At 37.2% G+C, this 19,120-nt stretch overlaps 1 protein-coding gene across 1 annotated transcript in view; it reads right to left on the minus strand.

Moving 5' to 3' along the window:
* Positions 1-607: 607 nt before the first annotated feature.
* The window catches only part of Gm6098 (predicted gene 6098), an 89,650-nt gene continuing 71,137 nt past the window's right edge, over positions 608-19,120 (minus strand). The window contains exons 2-3 of the mRNA XM_030252972.1: positions 5,271-5,284; positions 608-944 (exon numbers count right to left, since the gene is read on the minus strand). Coding sequence (XP_030108832.1) covers positions 611-944; positions 5,271-5,284 — 348 coding nt within the window. The 3' untranslated portion in view covers positions 608-610. The remainder of the gene's footprint in view (positions 945-5,270; positions 5,285-19,120) is intronic.

The following is a 19,120-nucleotide window of genomic DNA, read 5'->3' on the forward strand; positions in this document are numbered from 1 at the left end:
AATCCGCCTCCAAACACTGACACCATTGCATACACCAGCAAGATTTTGCTGAAAGAACCCTGATATAGCTGTCTCTTGTGAAGCTATCAGGGGCCTGGCAAACACAGAAGTGTATGCTCACAGTCAGCTATTTGATGGAACACAGAAGCCACAATGGAGGAGCTAGAGAAAGTACCCAAGGAGCTAAATTGGTCTGCAACCCTATAGGTGGAACAACAATATGAACTAACCAGTACCCCTGGAGGAGCTCGTGACTCTAGCTGCATATGTATCAGAAGATGGCGTGGTTGGCCATCATTGGGAAGAGAGTCTTGCAAACTTTATATCCCTCAGTAAGGGGGAACACCAGGGTCAAGAAGTGGTAGTGGGTGGGGTAGGGGAGTGTGGGGGTGAGGGTATGGGAGAGTTTTGGGATAGCATTTGCAATGTAAATGAAGAAAATACCTAACAAATAAAGAAAGAAAAGAAAACTGTAGAAAGTTAGTAAATGCCACAAGTGGACGACAGTTGGTGGCACGTGTCAATTTCCACAGAGTCCTGCTTTGCAGGATGTCTGAATGCAATGCTTGGGGTCTCTGCTCAAACTTGCAGGAATCACTCATGGAAGATTTTAGTCCACAGGTCGCTTTTTCCCATATTTCTTTGTAAACTCTTCAGCATTCTTACAGAATTTTTTTTTACGGTTCTTAGAGTATTCTTCAGCTAGGTCAGCCCGGAGTGGGTGCTCAGGCTGGGCGTCATTCACCAGTGCTGAGAGGGACTGGATTACTTGGTCAGTCTTGGTGGCTGGCTTCCAGTTTTCAGCACTAATGACTGGCAGACACACCTGCCCCTTCTCATCGATGTAGTTCTTTGTTTTAAATGTGATCTTGGGCGGTTTGAATGGATACTCTGCTAGAAAGTTGATTTCAATTCTGAAGGCTCCCTTATCATATGGAGGGTTGGGAAAGCAGCAGCACCAGATCCAAGATGGCGGCCAGCAGGAGGCTGATGAAGGAGCTTGAAGAGATCCGTAAATGTGGAATGAAAATCTTCCTTAACATCTAGGTTGATGTATCTAATTTATTAACTTGGCAAGGGCTTATTGTTCCTGACAACCACAAGTATTAACAATTATTATCAATCATGTAAATAAAAATAGAAGCAGTTTCTAGTAAGTTGTCCTTGGAATAGTTTATGTAGTTATAGTGATAAAACTGGTTCCTCAAACTGATATCTAAACATGGAAGGTAGATTGATCAAAATTTTCAATGTGTATCAGAACTGATTTGAAAGAGGATCTTTTTGAAAGGCAAATTTTACTCAAACCTTAAATTGAATGAATTAAATTTAGAGTATCAAGTTCTTAGATGTGACTCATTCATTACAGACTAAATTTTGTTTCTTAAATTTCTTCAGTGTTCTTGAATAATGGATGGGAATTTACTTTTCTTTTATATTCGGAATAAATTTCCCTGTTGTATTAGTTTTGTTTTCATGGCTTCAACCAGGGAACAGCCATGTGATTTTTTTCAGTCCTTTTTCTTTTAAAACTACTTCTTTCCATCTAATAATCTTAGCCGTTCTTATCTGTTTTGATATATTCCAGTGCATGTAAACTCAATTTAATTTGATATTTAATTTCGTTTCATCTGTACCTACACATTGGATGTAAATTCAATTGCCAATATTTCAACTTGTGGATGACTTGAGAGTAAAAATATTAAAAATACAATAAGAAAATTATAAGAAACATACAAAGTTAAGAATATTCAAGGAATGGCAATTGAAAAACAGGGCAATAATTATTTGCTATTATTTACATAGATGAATTGATTTAGGCAACTTTTCACCAAATTTGTTCTTCAGGAAAAAGTTAGAATGCCACTGACCCTGGCAACAGTCATACAAGCGGAGCACAGCTGTAACTAAACTCAAGTTAGGTCAACTCTCTTCATTTAAAAATAAAGTACAATATTTGCTTAATCTGAATACATATATACATATCTTTCAAAAGATTACCAGCTACATTATCACTATAACATGTGCAATAGCTCCCATAGTTTTTTTAGGTTTTATCTATAAATGATTATAATATAAATAGAAACTGTGAAAAAGTGATTGTTAGTTTTTCACCTTTGTATGTCCAAAGCACTTCTATTGCTCTCCTGAAAGAACTGTCAGAAAATTAAACAGACCAAATTTATTTCTGCTAATACTTAGTTCTATCCCAGGTACCTGAGAGCGCAGAGAGCAAACGGGTGCTATGTGTCCAGAGCTTACGTATAACCAGAAACTGACTAGGTGAAGTTCCTACACTTTGTTGGTGCCAAATTTCACAATGGTTTTAAGACATTCTCTGTGTAGCAGTATGCTTTAAATCTATAGAACAGAGAAATACAATTATGGACATAGAATATTATAATGTCTATTCTTAGTTGTCAAGATCTGGAATTAACTAATTAGGAAAGGGGGGGTCAAACTATTGAGGTTTTTTTATTTTTCTTTTTTTAAATTTGATATAGAAAGACCCACTTTAATACAGATCTTGAAGGCAAAAGAAACACACCTTTATACCTTTAATATGTGTATTGAAATCTATAAAAACACCCTTAATCTTGACCACAATTTTTTCTAGAAGTCTATATAAGGGCAAAGATAAGGAAGCTTTTCTATTTGCCTGGCTGCCCACACACACCTTGCTAGCAACCACATTCCTTCATTGACATTAAAGCTTACTTCTTCAGGACTCCAGCATATAATACAGACCAACTGAGATATCCAGCCTTATGGACTAAGCAACTACTGAGTTCCTCAGCTTTTGATTCACAACAAGCAATTTTTGTCTTAGCTGAACTGCAGTTTGTAAGCCATTATAATAAATTCCTTGTCCATAAATAAACACATTCATTCTATAAATTCTGTTACTCTAGATAAATGTGAATAATACACATTTTGGTAGCAGAGTGATTATAGAGCAACAAAAAGTATAAGAAAGAATCTAGATGTATATGGAATAGGTTTTTCAGTTTACCAGTACCTGCAAGAAGCTGGAACCCTTTCTGTTTCCTAAAGCCTCTCCTGGAATCTCTGAGAATCCTAAACCCTATTTGTAAACTAACTTACAAATTAAAGATGTAGAGGAACTTGGCTACTGTTGCAAGAGAGTCCATTCAAATATTAATACAGCTGGTATGCAAACACACTACTTGACTTTAATCCCTCTGGTTGGAATACAGACACTGACATCTAATTGAAGCACAAACAAAATGATGAATTAAAGAAAGATTTGACAAAATGAGTCAGACATAGGATATGCCTAACTGTCACAAGAAGAGACAGAAAGAGAGGCTACTTAAAAAAACACTTAGAGAGAAAAAAAATATTCAATTCAATTCAGTGAGTTCAGTCCATTCCCGTCCGGTCCAGTCTAGTATGGTCCAGTCCAGTCCAGTCCAGTCCAGTTCAGTTCAGTTCAATTCAGGTCAGTTCAGAGCAGTTCAGTTCACTGAGTTCAGAGGCAGTCTTTTCAAGCAGAGAAATTCTGATGCTGAGAGAAGCCAATTTGAGTCAGTAAGCTTGAAGAAGAATTTTAACATCTGAGTTGGACTAGCCAGCGGTAGTTGAGAAAGAACTAGAAAGAATTAGCTTATACTGAAGTAAGTTACAGAGGCTGAGACTCTGTCGGCCTAAGTTAGCAGACAGAGGGAGGAAGATGAAGCCATCAAGGTCAAGGGTTGCAGAATATTACATTGTAAGGAAGGAAGATGCTCCCAGGCCTCAGCCTAGGGATAGTTAGACAGAAATGCTCTAGGCTTAGCCCAAGCCATATAGTTGTAAAGCTTGGGCATGTCTCTCATCTCATTTTTCTGTCTGAGGAAATAATAATAATGTTTACATTTATATAAGGAAAATGCATTTGATTATTCTGACTCAGCAGTTGTGCATGGTGACAAATATGGTGAAAACTTATACATGAATTTTGACAGTTTGTGAAAAAACTAAGACGATAATTGTGCCTATGAGTTGCTCTTAGCATCTCTGGATAAATTGACAAAGGATAGGAAAGAGCTCAAGCTCTGGGATAAAATTAACCAACTTCTAGCATCTGAGACTATGTTGAAGAATGACAATGAATATAGTGATAAAGTTGAATGGACCCAGATGTGCAAAAAATAGTCTAAAGGGTCCTGAGTGTGCCATGGATGAGAATCTTCTCCCTGTATTCACAGAGCTTTAAGTTGTAGACTAGCAAACCTAAGTCCTCATAATAAGTTTGTCCAAATTACAGCAAAATTTCAAGTACCAACCTTGGAGGGTTTTGATTCTTAAAGTAAGGATGGTATTTGGTAAAGAATGTGGGATAGGGATATGGAGTAGGAGATGATTGAAGCTCAGAAACTTGAACCCTCATACTCTCAAGGGTGTATTTCCCATGAGGAGGTAGTCTCTTTATTCTCAGCAGAAGACATGACAACTCCCAAGCATTAAAAGACTGCTTCTTCTGTCTTTGACTGAGAAAATTAATTCTCTATTGTCTGCTAAACCAGCAGTGACCTTCTCTGAAGGAAATACAAGACAATATAATACTAATGTCCCTTAGGACTCAACAGTAGTTGTCACTATAATCAAACAGAAGACAATGCAGGCTCCTAGAAGAGTGACAGAAAGTTTGGTGCAACAGGAGGTGTGCTGCACTACCAAAGCACTTAATGAGTTTGCTAATAAATTCAAGCAAAAAGTATGGGGAATAAATGTGGGGATGGAAATTAAGAGTTTATGATAATGATTGAAGGAACATAAGAATGAGTAAAGATGAGTTTATTGATATGGACCTTCTGCTTGGAGATTCTAGGTTTAGTGTAGAAACCAGAATATTCTTTTTTTTTTTTTTTTTTACGTATTTTCCTCAAATATATTTCCAATGCTATACCAAAAGTCCCCCAAACCCCCCCCCACACTTCCCTACCCACCCATTCCCATTTTTTGGCCCTGGCATTCCCTGTACTGGGGCATATAAAGTTTGCCTGTCCAATGGGCCTCTCTTTCCAGTGATGGCCGACTACGCCATCTTTTGATACATATGCAGCTAGAGTCAAGAGCTCCGGGTTACTGGTTAGTTCATAATGTTGTTCTACCTACAGGGTTGCAGATTTCTTTAGCACCTTGGGTACTTTCTCTAGCTCCTCCATTGAGGGGCCCCGTGATCCATCCAATAGTTGACTGTGAGCATACAATTCTGTTTTTGCTAGGTCCCGGCCTAGTCTCACAAGAGACAGCTATATCAGGGTTCTTTCAGCAAACGCTTGCTAGTGTATGCAATGGTGTCATCGTTTGGAGGCTAATTATGGGATGGATCCCTGGATATGGCAGTCTCTAGATGGTCCATCCTTTTGTCTCAGCTCCAAACTTTGTCTCTGTAACTCCTTCCATGGGAGTTTTGTTCCCAGTTCTAAGAAGGGGCAAAGTGTCCACACTTTGGTCTTCATTCTTCTTCAGTTTCATGTGTTTTGCAAATTGTATCTTATATCTCGGGTATACTAAGTTTCTGGGCTAATATCCACTTATCAGTGAGTACATATCATTTGAGTTCTTTTGTGATTGTGTTACCTCACTCAGGATGATGCCTTCCAGGTCCATCCATTTGCCTAGGAATTTCATAAATTCATTCTTTTTAATAGCTGAGTAGTACTCCATTGTGTAGATGTACCACATTTTCTGTATCCATTCCTCTGTTGAGGGGCATCTGGGTTCTTTCCTGCTTCTGGCTATTATAAATAAGACTGCTATGAACATAGTGGAGCATGTGTCCTTCTTACCGATTGGGACATCTTCTGGATATGTGCCCAGGAGAGGTATTGCGGGATCCTCCGGTAGTACTAGATTTTATCCCAGGGATGCAGGGATGGTTCAATATACGGAAATCCATCAACATAATCCATTATATAAACAAACTCAAAGACAAAAACCACATGATCATCTCGTTAGATGCAGAAAAAGCATTTGACAAAATCCAACACCCATTCGTGATAAAAGTTTTGGAAAGATCAGGAATTCAAGGCCCATACCTAACCATGATAAAAACAATCTACAGCAAACCAGTAGCCAATATCAAAGTAAATGGTGAGAAGCTGGAAGCAATCCCACTAAAATATGGAACTAGACAAGGCTGCCCACTTTCTCCCTACCTATTCAACATAGTACTTGAAGTCCAAGTCAGAGCAATTAGACAACAAAAGGAGATCAAGGTATTACAAATTGGAAAAGATGAAGTCAAAATATCACTTTTTGCAGATGATATGATAGTATATATAAGTGACCCTAAAAATTCCACCAGAGAACTCCTAAGCCTGATAAACAGCTTTGGTGAAGTAGCTGGATATAAAATTAACTCAAACAAGTCAATGGCCTTTCTCTACACAAAGAATAAACAGGCTGAGAAAGAAATTGAGAAGACACCCTTCCCAATAGTCACAAATAACATAAAATATCTTGGTGTGAAACCAGAACATTCTTAAAAGGTGTCAAAATTGTTCTTGAATGGTTGCTTGAAATTTTTGTCAAACTATACCCAATTGAAAAGAATTTGGAGATTGTTAAACTTAGCTTAGTGTTATGAAAGCATTTTAAGGCTTAGGGTAATTGAAATGCTTGACTGTGTACGATATACAAAATATAAAAATCTTCAACCATGTGAAGGCCCAGAAGACATTTTCATCACTAATTCTGTAAGGCACAAAATTGTAAGCAGCACATCAGCTCATGAGAAGAGTAGTGTTGCTTTTTTTCTCATTTGCTAGTGGTTCTTTATATTATGAAGGATTTACCCAGAAGTGGAAAGATATATCATTAAAATCACATTTCTGTGTCATCCCTGAAGGATACTAGCAAGGGGAAATCTTCACAGTGGCATGAACTTCAGGCAGTACACATGATTGTATATTTTTTTTGGAAGGAGAAAGGCAAGTGTGTAATTGTTCACCTATTCATGGGCTCTTTAATGGAATGGCAGTATGTTCAGGGACTTGCAAACTGAATGATTAAAAAAACTTATGAGAAAGACTTATGGGGAAGAAGAATTTATATTGACATGTCCAAAAGAATAAGGGATGTACGATAATTATGTCCCATGTAAATGTTCATCAAAACAAGACTTTATCTGAGGTGTTAATAATTAAATAGATAGTATGACCCATTCTGTGGCTAGTAAGCCTCCTTTCCCAGCCATTCTTGTGTTTTGTCAATAGATTTATAAACAAAATGGCCATATGTCAGAGAATAGGGGTTATGAATGTGCTCAAAAAATTGGACTTCCAGTCACCAAGACTGATGTGATTACACCTTCTGCTAAGTGTGAGAAAACAAGATTGAATCACAGAAATAGCACCATTCCTTGATACATGCAGCCAGCAACCACAATGAATCACATAGTCTGTGGAAAGGACAAACAATTATCCTTACAGGAGTAGATGCATATATTGGATATTAGCCATCTATCAGATATATGATTGGTAAAGATTCCCTGTAATGCCTTCCATGGGTATTTTGTCCCCCATTCTAAGGAGGAATGAAGTATCTACACTTTGGACATTCTTCTTCTTGAGTTTCATTTGTTTTGCATATTGTATCCCGATTATTCTAAGTTTCTGGGCTAATATCCACGTATCAGTGAGTGCATATCATGTGAGTTCTTTTGTGATTGGGTTGTTTCACTCAGGATGATAACCTTCAGATCCATCCACTTGCCTAAGAATTTCATAAATTCATTGTTTTTAATATCTGAGTATACTCCATTGTGAAAATGTACCACATTTTCTGTATCCATTCCTCTGTTGAGGGACATCTGGGTTCTTTCCAGCTTCTGGCTATTATAAATAAAGCTATTATGAACAGAGTGGAAGAACAGCAATATGACCTAACCAGTTCCCGCAGAGCTCATGTCTCTAGCTGCATATGTAGCAGTAGATGACCTAGTCGTCCATCATTGGGAGGAGAGGCACTTGGTCTTGCAAAGATTATTTGCCCCATTACAAGGCCAGGAAGCACGAGTGGGTAGATTTGGGAGCAGGGTGGGGGTGAGGGTATAGGGGACATTCAGGATAGCATTTGGAATGTAAATGAAGAAAATAGCTAATAAAAATTGATTTTTTCAAGATCTTTTCCCAATCTGTTGGTGGCATTTTTGTCTTAATGACGGTGTCCTTTGCCCTACAGAAGCTTTGCAATTTTATGAGGTCCCATTTGTCAATTCTTGATCTTACAGCACAAGACATTAGTGTTCTGTTCAAGAATTTTTTCCCTGTGCCCATATCTTTGAGACTTTCCCTACTTTCTCCTCTGTAAGTTTCAGTGTGCCTGGTTTATGTGGAGTTCTTTGATCCACATAGATTTGTCCTTAGTATAAGGAGATAAGAATGGATCAATTCTCATTCTTCTACATGATAACCACCAGTTGTGCTAGCCTCATTTGTTGAAAATGCTGTCTTTTTTCCACTGGATGGTTTTAGCACCCTTGTCAAAGATCAAGTGACCATAGGTGTATGGGTTCATTTCCGGGTCTTCAATTCTATTCAATTGGTCTACTTGTCTGTCACTATACCAGTACCATGCCGTTTTTTATCACAATTGCTCTGTAGTAAAGCTTTAGGTCAGGCATGGTGATTCCACCAGAGGTTCTTTTATCCTTGAGAAGAGTTTTTGCTATCCTAGGTTTATTGTTATTCCAGATGAATTTGCAGATTGCTCTTTCTAATTCGTTGAAGAATTGAGTTGGAATTTTGATGGGGATTGCAAATGGATGGATCTGGAGGAGACCAGCCTGAGTGAGGTAACCCAATCACAAAAGAACACACATGCTATTTACTCACTGATTAGTGGCTATTAGCCAAGATGCTCAGAAAACCCAAGATACAATTCACAAAACACATAAAACTCAAGAAGAAAGACCAAAGTGACTATTTCAATCCTTCTTAGAAGAGGGAACAAAATACCCATGGAAGGAGTTACAGAAACAAAGTGTGGAGCAGAGACTGAAGGAATGACCATACAGAGACTACCCACCTGGGTATCTATCCCATGTACAACCACCAAAACCAGACATGATTGCAGCCCCATAGGAGGAACAAAAATATGAACTAACTAGTACCTTCAGAGCTCCCTGGAACTAAACAACCAACCAAAAAAAAAAAAAAAAAAAAAAAAAAACATGGTAGGATTTATGGCTCTAGTTGCATATATAGCAGATGATGTGATGGCCTTATTGGTTATCAATGGGAAGAAAGACCCTTGGTCCTGTGAAGGTTCTATGCCCCAGTACTAGGGAATGCCAGGGCCAGGAAACAGGAGTGGGTGGGTTGGTGAGCAGGGGGAGATGGGGATAGGGGGTGTTTAGAAGGGAAGCCTGAAAAGGGGATAATATTTGAAATGTAAATAAAGTGTCTAATAAAAAGGGGGGAAAGTACAATATTTTGAAGCTAAATTTTTTAGCCTGTATTACTTTGTAGATATTTCCATCTTCTTCTCTGCTCTATACAATCTTGCAGAAAACACCATTCATGTGTACTAAAATACTCATAAAATGGCTGTCTATGTTGTTTTGAGATAAGAAGCATCTACTCCTTATTCCTCCAAGCACACAAATAAAACACTGCAACAAAATATCCATGTATATTTCTTTGATTAAGTTATGTATTTATTATATTCTTAAAATTATTATTACATTTTTATAATAATGGTTTCCACATGCTTTAGTACCTATATTCTTTAGAGCAAATTAGTTACTTTGATGTGGAAATATATGGGATATAAGATCCCCATTATCTTTGCATAACTGCTCAGAAGAAAACAAATTATACCAGGGAAGATTTTGGTGTCAATCTCTATAACTATTAAAAATTTATACAGGCTTCAGGGTAATAGTTGGGGATTTGCAAATGCAAACATCTTCTTAAATAAGTAATTTCTGATTGTTTGAATATTTGTAGCATGAAAGATGAAATTGGTGTAGAAGATGATCTTTTTATTTCTATTCGACATTTACCACTGCAGGTAATATAAAAGAAATATTATTCCCCTAAAGGTTCATGATGCATCATACTTTTAAGTGTCACAAAACTTAGAGTAATATTAATAAAAAATTCAATATTAAGATAATATATGCACAAAATTCTGAGAAACATACATAAATACTATCATTGTCTGTGAAAGCTATCGGTATTATGTACATAAGTATTTAGATGCATTGTTGAGGTAAAAAGGCACATTTAAAGTATCATCCATTAGCTGAGAGGAGGCACTTCTATTATTTCCATTCTCTAACTATTGTGTATAGAGTGAGTGGTAATGTGCATGGCAGAGCAAGAATTTATGATATAAGATATGTCTCATGGACATTCCTCAAAGAGTGCAACGTAGACTGGCCATTTTGTAAAGCAAAGGAAATAATCAAGGAATCGATCAAAAGAGGAAAACGTGGTAACTTAATCTTTCTGATCAAGCTTCCCCCATTTACAGTCTGACCCTTGCTTTTATTCTCCTTTCTGTGGCTTATATTAACTGAGAACTTTGCTATCTGTGAATTGTACCACACATCTTTTAAGATAGTCTTTTTACCATCTGTAACATTTGCTTTTAAGCATGAACATAAAATATCTGTTCACAACTCTTGCTTTATGAAGCCTTTGTGACTACTTTTGGAAACATTATTCACACTCATTTTATTCTTTCTCTGGACATAAACCACTCTTGAGCGTGAATATATTATGTTGGTTTTTCCACTTCTATCACCACCATATTATTCACCTGGGGAGGATAATTGTACTGTAATGTATTTCTACTATACCAAACAACATAAAAAAGCAATTGTTTAATAAATACTTATGGAATCAATAAATGAAAGATGAGTAATTAATATTAATATTATGTTTTCCTTCGTTATTTAAAAAACTGGCCTTTCAGTCTATAATATTTATTTCTACTTTATTCTGCATTTACTATTTTTATTTATCAAAAAAAATTCATACGAAAAACTTACCTTCTTCTCAGCACCTCATGGTACCTTCTACAAAATTGATCATATAATTGGTCACAAAACAGGCCTCAACAGATATAAAACAGATATTGAAATTGTCCCATGCATCCTATCAGATCGCCATGGACTGAGGCTGATCTTCAATAACATCATAAATAATACAAAGCCAACATTCATGTGGAAACTGAAGAACCCTCTCCTGAAAGATACCTTGGTCAAGGAAGAAATAAAGAAAGAAATTAAAGACTTTTTAGGGTTTAATGAAAATGTAGCCACAATATACCCAAATTTATGGGATACAATGCAAACATTTCTAAGAGGAAAACTCATAGCTCTGAGTGCCTCCAAAAAGAAACTAGAGAGAGCATACACTAGCAGCTTGACAGCACACCTAAAAGCTCTAGAACAAAAGGAAGCAAATTCACTGAGGAGTAGTAGACTGCAGGAAATAATCAAACTCATTGGTGAAATCAACCAAGTGGAAACAAAAAGAACTATTCAAAGAATCAACCAAACCAGGAGCTGAATCTTTGAGAAAATCAACAAGATAGCTAAACCCTTATCCAGACTCACTAGAGTGCACAGGAAAAGCATCCTAATTAACAAAATCAGAAATGAAAAGAGAGACATAACAACAGATCCTGAAGAAATCCAAAACACCATCAGATACTTCTACAGAAGGCTATACTCAACAAAACTGGAAAACCTGGATAAAATGGACAAATTTCAAGATGGATACCAGGTACTAAAGTTAATTCAGGATCAGAATAATGACCCAAACAGTCCTATATCCCCTAAAGAATTAGAAGCACTCATTGATAGTCTCCCATCCAAAGAAAGCCCAGGACCAGATTGGTTTAGTGCAGAGGTCTATCATACCTTCAAAGAAGACCTAATTCCAGTTCTTCTCAAACTATTCCACAAAATAGAAGCAGATGGTACTTTACCAAATTCATTCTACGAAGCCACAATTACTCGATACCTAAACTACAAAATGACCCAACAAAGATAGAGAACTTCAGACCAAATTGCCATATGAATATCAATGCAAAATACTCAATTAAATACTCCCAAATTGAATCCAAGAACACATCAAAATGATCATCCATCATGACCAAGTACACTTCATCCCAGGGATGCAGTGATGGTTTAATATACAGAAATTCATCAACATAATCCACTATATAAACAAATTCAAACACCACATGATCATCTCCTTAGATGCTGAGAAAGCATTTGACAAAATCTAACAACTCTTCATGATAAAAGTCTTGGAAAGATCAGGAATTCAAGGCCCAAACCTAAACATATTAAAAGCAATATACAGCAAACCAGTAACCAATATCAAAGTAAATGGTGAGAAACTCGAAGCAATCCCACTAAAATCAGAGATTAGACGAGGCTGTCCACTTTCTCCCTACCTATTCAATATATTACTTGAAGTGCTAGCCAGAGCAATTTGAAAACAAAAGGATATCAAGGGGATATGAATTGGAAAGGAAGAAGTCAAAATATCCCTTTCTGCAGATGATATTATAGTATATGTAAGTGACCACAAAATGTCCACCAGAGAAATCCTAAACCTGATAAACAGCTTCAGTGCAGTAGCTGGATATAAAATTAACTGAAACAAGTCAATGATCTTTCTCTACATAAAGGACAAACAGGCTGAGAAAGAAATTAGGGAAACAACACCCTTCACAATAGTCACAAATAATGTAAAATACGTTGACTTGACTCTAACTAAGGAAGGGAAATATCTGTATGATAAGAATTTCAAGTCTCTGAAGAAAGAAATTAAAGGAGTTCTCAGAAGATGGAATGATCTCCCATGCTCATGGATTGGCATGATCAATATAGTAAAAATGACTATCTTACCAAAAGCAAAATACAGATCAATGCAATACCCATCAAAATTCCAACTCAATTCTTCATTGAATTAGAAAGGGCAATTTTCAAATTCATCTGGAATAACAAAAACCTAGGGTAGCAAAACTATTCACAATGATAAAAGAATCTCTGGTGAAATTACCATGCCTGACCTAAAGCTGTATTACCTAGCAATTATGATAAAAACTTCATGGCACTAGTATAGCGACAGACAGTTAGACCAATGGAATAGAATTGAAGACTCAGAAATGATCCCACTCACTTATGGTCACTTGATCTTTGTCAAGGGAGCTAAAACCATCCAGTGGAAAAAAGACAGCATGTTCAACAAATGGGGCTGGCACAACTCATGGTTATCACATAGAAGAAAGCAAATTTGATCCATTCTTATCTCCTTGTACTAAGATCAAATCTAAGTGGATCAAGGAACTCCACATAAAACCAGAGACACTGAAACATATGGAGAAGAAAGTGGGGAAAAGCCTGGAAGATATGGGCACAGGGGAATAATTCCTGAATAGAACAGCAATGGTCTGTGCTGTAAGATAAGGAATTGACAAATGGTATCTCATAAAATTGCAAAGCTTCTGTAAGACAAAGGACACTGTCAATAAGACAAAAAGGCCACCGACAGATTGGGAAAGGATCTTTACCAATCCTAAATCAGATAATGGGTTAATATCCAATATATATATAAAGAACTCAAGAAGATGGACTCCAGAAAACCAAATAACCCCATTAAAAGTGGGATACAATGCTAAACAAAGAATTCTCAATTGAGGAATCTTGAATGAGACCTGAAAAAAAATCGTTCAACATCCTTAATCATCAGGGAAATGCAAATCAAAACAACCCTGAGATTCTACCTCACACCAGTCAGAATGGCTAAGATTAAAAATACAGGTGACAGCAGTTGCTGGTGAGGATGTGGAAAGAGAGGAACATTCCTCCATTCTTGGTGGGATTGCAAGGTTGTACAACCACTCTGGAAATCAGTCTGGAGGTTCCTCCAAAAATTGGACGTAGCACTACCAGACAATCCAGCAATATCATTCCTGGGCATATATCCAGAAGATGTTCCAACTAGTAATAAGAAGACATGCTCCATGTTCATAGCAGCCTTATTTATAATAGCCAGAAGTTTGAAAGAACCCAGATGTTCCTCAACAGAGGAATGGATACAGAAAATGTGATACATTTACACAATGGAGTACTACTCAGCTATTAAAATGAATGAATTTATGAAATTCCTAGGCAAATGGATGGACCTAGAGGGCATCATCCTGAGTGAGTTAACCCAACACAGAAGAACTCATATGATATGCACTCACTGATAAGTGGATATTAGCCCAGAAACTTAGAATACCCAAGATACAATTTGCTAAACACATGAATCTCAAAAAGAATTAAGACCAAAGTGTGGACATTTCACCCCTTCTTAGAATTGGGAACAAAACACACATGGAAGGAGTTACAGAGACACAGTTTGCAGTTGAGACAAAATGATGGACCATCCAGAGACTGCCCTACCACGGGGTCTATCCCATAATCAGCCACCAAAGGCAGACACTATTGCATAGCTAACATGATTTTGCTGAAAGGACCCTTATATAGCTGTCTCTTGTGAGGCTATGCCATTGCCTGGCAAACACAGAAGTGGATGCTCACAGTCAGATATTGAATAGAACACAGGGCCAACAATGGAGAAGCTAGAGAAAGCACCCAAGGAGCTGAAGGGGTCTGCAACCCTATAGGTGGAACAACAATATGAACTGACCAGTACCCCCAGAGCTCCTGTCTCTAGCTGCATATGTAGCAGAAGATGGCCTAGTTGACCATCATTGGGAAGAGAGTCCTCTTGGTCTTGTAAACTTTATATGCCCCAGTACAGGGGAAACACCAGGGCCAAGAAGTGGGAGTGCATGGGTAGGAGAGCAGGGGTCGGGAGGTAAAGGGGATTTTTGGGATAACATTTGAAATGTAAATGAAGTAAATACCTAATAAAATTGGGAAAAAAAACTTGAAAAGGTTGAATCACAAATGAAACAATCATTCTTTTTAATTTTTAAAATCACACTAGATATCATATGGTAGAGGAGGAGGAAGGAGCCAGATGGATAAAGGATACCACAGGAAAACCTAGATAATTAACTAAACTGGATACTTAAGGCCCTAAATAGATGGAACCAAAAATCAAGGGTCATGTAGGAGTCTGTTGTAGACCCTCTGTTTATATGTTATGTTGTGTAGCTTGGTATTCTCGTGGGGCTCCTAAAGGTAGGAATGGGGCTGTCTCTAAATCTTTTGCCTGCTCCTGGGATACCTTTCCTCACACTCAGTTGCTTTTTTTTTCCCAGTCTTAATATGAAGAAATGTGCTTAGTATTCAGGAATCCTCATATGCTATATTTGGTTGATATCCCTGGTAGACCTGCCCTTTTCTGAACTGAAATGAAGAGTAGTTTGGGTAAGAGGGAAGATGGGTAGAAGAAAGGACTAGCAGGAGAAGAAGGAAGGAAAATTATGGAATTATGGTCAAGATGTAATATATGAGGGAACAATAAATAAATTTTAAGACGACTGTAAAAATGAAAAACAATTAAAACAAGACAAACTAGATTTCATAACTCATTTTAATTATTAACTGGAGTTTAGAATTTATATATATAATTATAGAAAAATATACTGATGCAGGGAAGATTATATCTTTGATCAGAATGTGTTTTGCTGACTTGTAGTTGTTAATACTTTTATGCTTCATCCATCAGCTCTCACACTTCCTCCATGCCTAGATTTCTCTCGATGTCTTAGTTGGCATCATATTATTAGGCCTTGTGATCACAGAACTCTAAATTACTCCTTTGTAGTCTTAACCATTCTATTCTGCTTTTCTCCTAGTCAGCAATAAAGCACCTGGCAAATGTTTCAGTAGCTTCTTGCTATTGTGACATATTTGTCCACTTTCTGAACATCTTATTAAACCTTGATAGGTTAAACCAAATGAAATGAATATTGCCAATACAAAGCTAATGAACTAAACCTGTTTCTGCCTTCTTAATTAGTCAGATAAAACATGAGTTTATTGCAGTTCAAATGCCCCGCAGTAGAATAAAATGCATAGCCAAATTTTCATGTGTTTGTTTTCTTGTTAATATTTTACATACATAGTCTTTGATTTTTATATAAATAATTTTTTAGGTAACAGTTTCATTGATAAGTAAAAAGAGACCAGGCAATGTTATCATTAAAACACTGTCCATCTATTGTTGGGTTCAGTAAAGTTTTTATTATTCATGCATGTCAATGGACTTTTTACTTCCTATCTTAGATTGGGTTTACATTGCTCTGCAGAGATGCCATGACCAAGGCAACTCTTACAAAAAACATATAATTAGGGTTAGCTTATAGGTTCAGAGTTTCAATCCACCATCATAAGTTGGGTGACATGCCAGCATCCAGGTAGGAATAGATCTTGAGAAGGAGCTGAGAGTTACATATCTTGTTCCAAAGAGAACAATGAGAAAACAGTCTTTTAGACATTTCAAAGTGACACATTTTGTCCAACAAGGCCAACCTCTTTTGACAAGGCCACATCTCTTCATAGTGTCACTTGCTGGGTCAAGAATATTTAAACCACCACAGTTAAAGATTCTGAAATTTTACATATAATTTTGAAGTAATATTCTCTGAAATTTTAACTCTTGCAATTGTAATTTGAGTTGCTTTCACTATGAACTGATTGTCAAAGAAAGTTCCAAAATACCAACATTCATGGAGCAAGAAGTTGAACCCAAAACAGAGAGAACCAAATATCACAAAGAACTCCTGAATGACTGGAGTATCTCCTTTCTCTTTCTGTCAGAATCCTTTTATTTACCTAGTATTTTCTGGGGTGAAAATCCCTATGACACACTGTATCATCAATATAATTGACTGAACAGCTGCATTCAAACTCCTGTGAGGACTGTTGAAATGTTTTATTTCAGTTGCTGGTGTGAAGCAATGGAGAGTTTCCAAGTGAATAATGTGTTCCAACTGGTAGCATCAGTTTCTGTTTAATGTTCATAAATGTTTTCACAGCTAAGTTTTTTGAATCTCATTATTTTACATCAAGTTATTTTTCAAAAGCACTGGAGTATCATTCTGGATTCATCTATGATTACGGAATGGGAACCAAAATGGCTCAGTGGATAAAAGTATCATCCTTGAGCCCAGATAGTAGATGAATGAACTGACATTTGGGTACCCCTAAATTCACACTTATGCTCTGTTACAGACACATGCTTGCATATGTAAAAATGTAAAACAAAGAAGCAAATAAATAAATAGAAGTACTTTTAAAGGTTATTAGAGAAATTTTTATTAATCCATATTTTGTGTGCTAAAATATGATTTTAATAAAAATATGAAAGAAAATATTGGAGATAGAGAGATGGCTAAGCATTTCAGAGAACTTACTGCCCCAGCAATTAACCTAAATGTTTTTGCAAACAGGTACATGATGAATCATACCAACTATAACTACAGTTCGAATGAACCAAATGCCTCTTTTGGACATTATAGGCACTTGCTTGGATGTTGCACATATAAACACAAATATATATGTATATATGTGTGCTTGAGTGTGTGTGTGTATACAAGCATATATATATATATATATATATATATATATATATATATATATACATACATATATGCATATTAGGGTTAGCTTATAGGTTCAGAGTTTCAATCCACTATCATAAGATGGGTGACCAATCGCACGGGACCTGATACTGCATTAACTAGGGAAGCAGATAACCTAGCCTGAGCAGGGGCACAAGTCCCTTCCGGCCCATTCCAGCACCAGGGTGCCTTGCCCGCGGAGTCTTCAGACACACGCAAGGAACCACACAAGATTTCCCACGGGATCCTAAGACCTCTGGTGAGTGGAACACAGCATCTGCTCCAATCCAATTGCATGGGACCTGAGACTGCATTAATTAAGGAAGCAGATAACCCAGCCTGATCAGGGGCACAACTCCCTTCCGGTTCACTCCAGCATCAGACTTCCTTATGCCCAGAGTTTCTGGACACCGCCAAGGTCCTCACAGGACGTCCACAGGATCTTAAGACCACTGGTGAGCAGAACACATCTTCTGCCAGGAGGCAGGTTCAAACACCAGATATCTGGGAACCTTCCCTGCAAGAGGAGAGCTTGCCTGCAGAGAGTACTCTGACCACTGAAACTAAGGATAGATCTAGTTCCCAGGTCTGCTGATAGAGGCTAACATAATCAACTGAGGAACAAGCTCTAACCAGAGACAACTATAACAACTAACTCCAGAGAATACCAGATGATGAAAGGCAAACGTAAGAATCCTATTAACAGAAATCAAGACCACTCACCATCATCAGAACACAGCACTCCCACCCCACCTAGTCCCGGACACCACAACACAACCAAAAAGCTAGACCCGGATTTAAAAGCATATCTCATGATGATGGTAGAGGACATCAAGAAGGACTTTAATAACTGACTTAAAGAAATACAGGAGAACACTGCTAAAGAGTTACAAGTCCTTAAAGAAAAACAGGAAAACACAACCAAACAGTTAGAAGTCCTTAAAGAAAAACAAGAAAAGACATCCAAACAGGTGATGGAAATGAACAAAACCATACTAGACCTAAAAAGGGAAGTAGACACAATGAAGAAAACCCAAAGTGAGGCAACGCTGGAGATAGAAACCCTAGGAAAGAAATCTGAAACCATAGAAGCAAGCATCAGCAACAGAATACAAGAGGTGGAAGAGAGAATCTCAGGTGCAGAAGATTCCATAGAGAACATCGGTACAACAATCAAAGAAAATACAAAACGCAAAAGGATCCTAACTCAAAATATCCAGGAAAAACAGGACACGATGAGAAGACCAAACCTACAGATAATAGGAATTGATGAGAATGAAGATTTTCAACTTAAAAGGCCAGCAAATATCTTCAACAAAATTATAGAAGAAAACATCCCAAACCTAAAGAAAGACATGCCCATGATCATACAGGAAGCCTACGGAACTCCAAGTAGACTGGACCAGAAAAGAAATCCCTACAGACACATAATAATCAGAACAACAAATGCACTAAATAAAGAGAGAATATGAAAAGCAGTAAGGGAGAAAGGTCAAGTAACATATAAAGGCAGGCCTATCAAAATTACACCAGACTTTTCACCAGAGACTATGAAAGT

The sequence above is a fragment of the Mus musculus genome, chromosome 3, assembly GCF_000001635.26.
Source record: "Mus musculus strain C57BL/6J chromosome 3, GRCm38.p6 C57BL/6J".
NCBI lineage: Eukaryota > Metazoa > Chordata > Mammalia > Rodentia > Muridae > Mus > Mus musculus.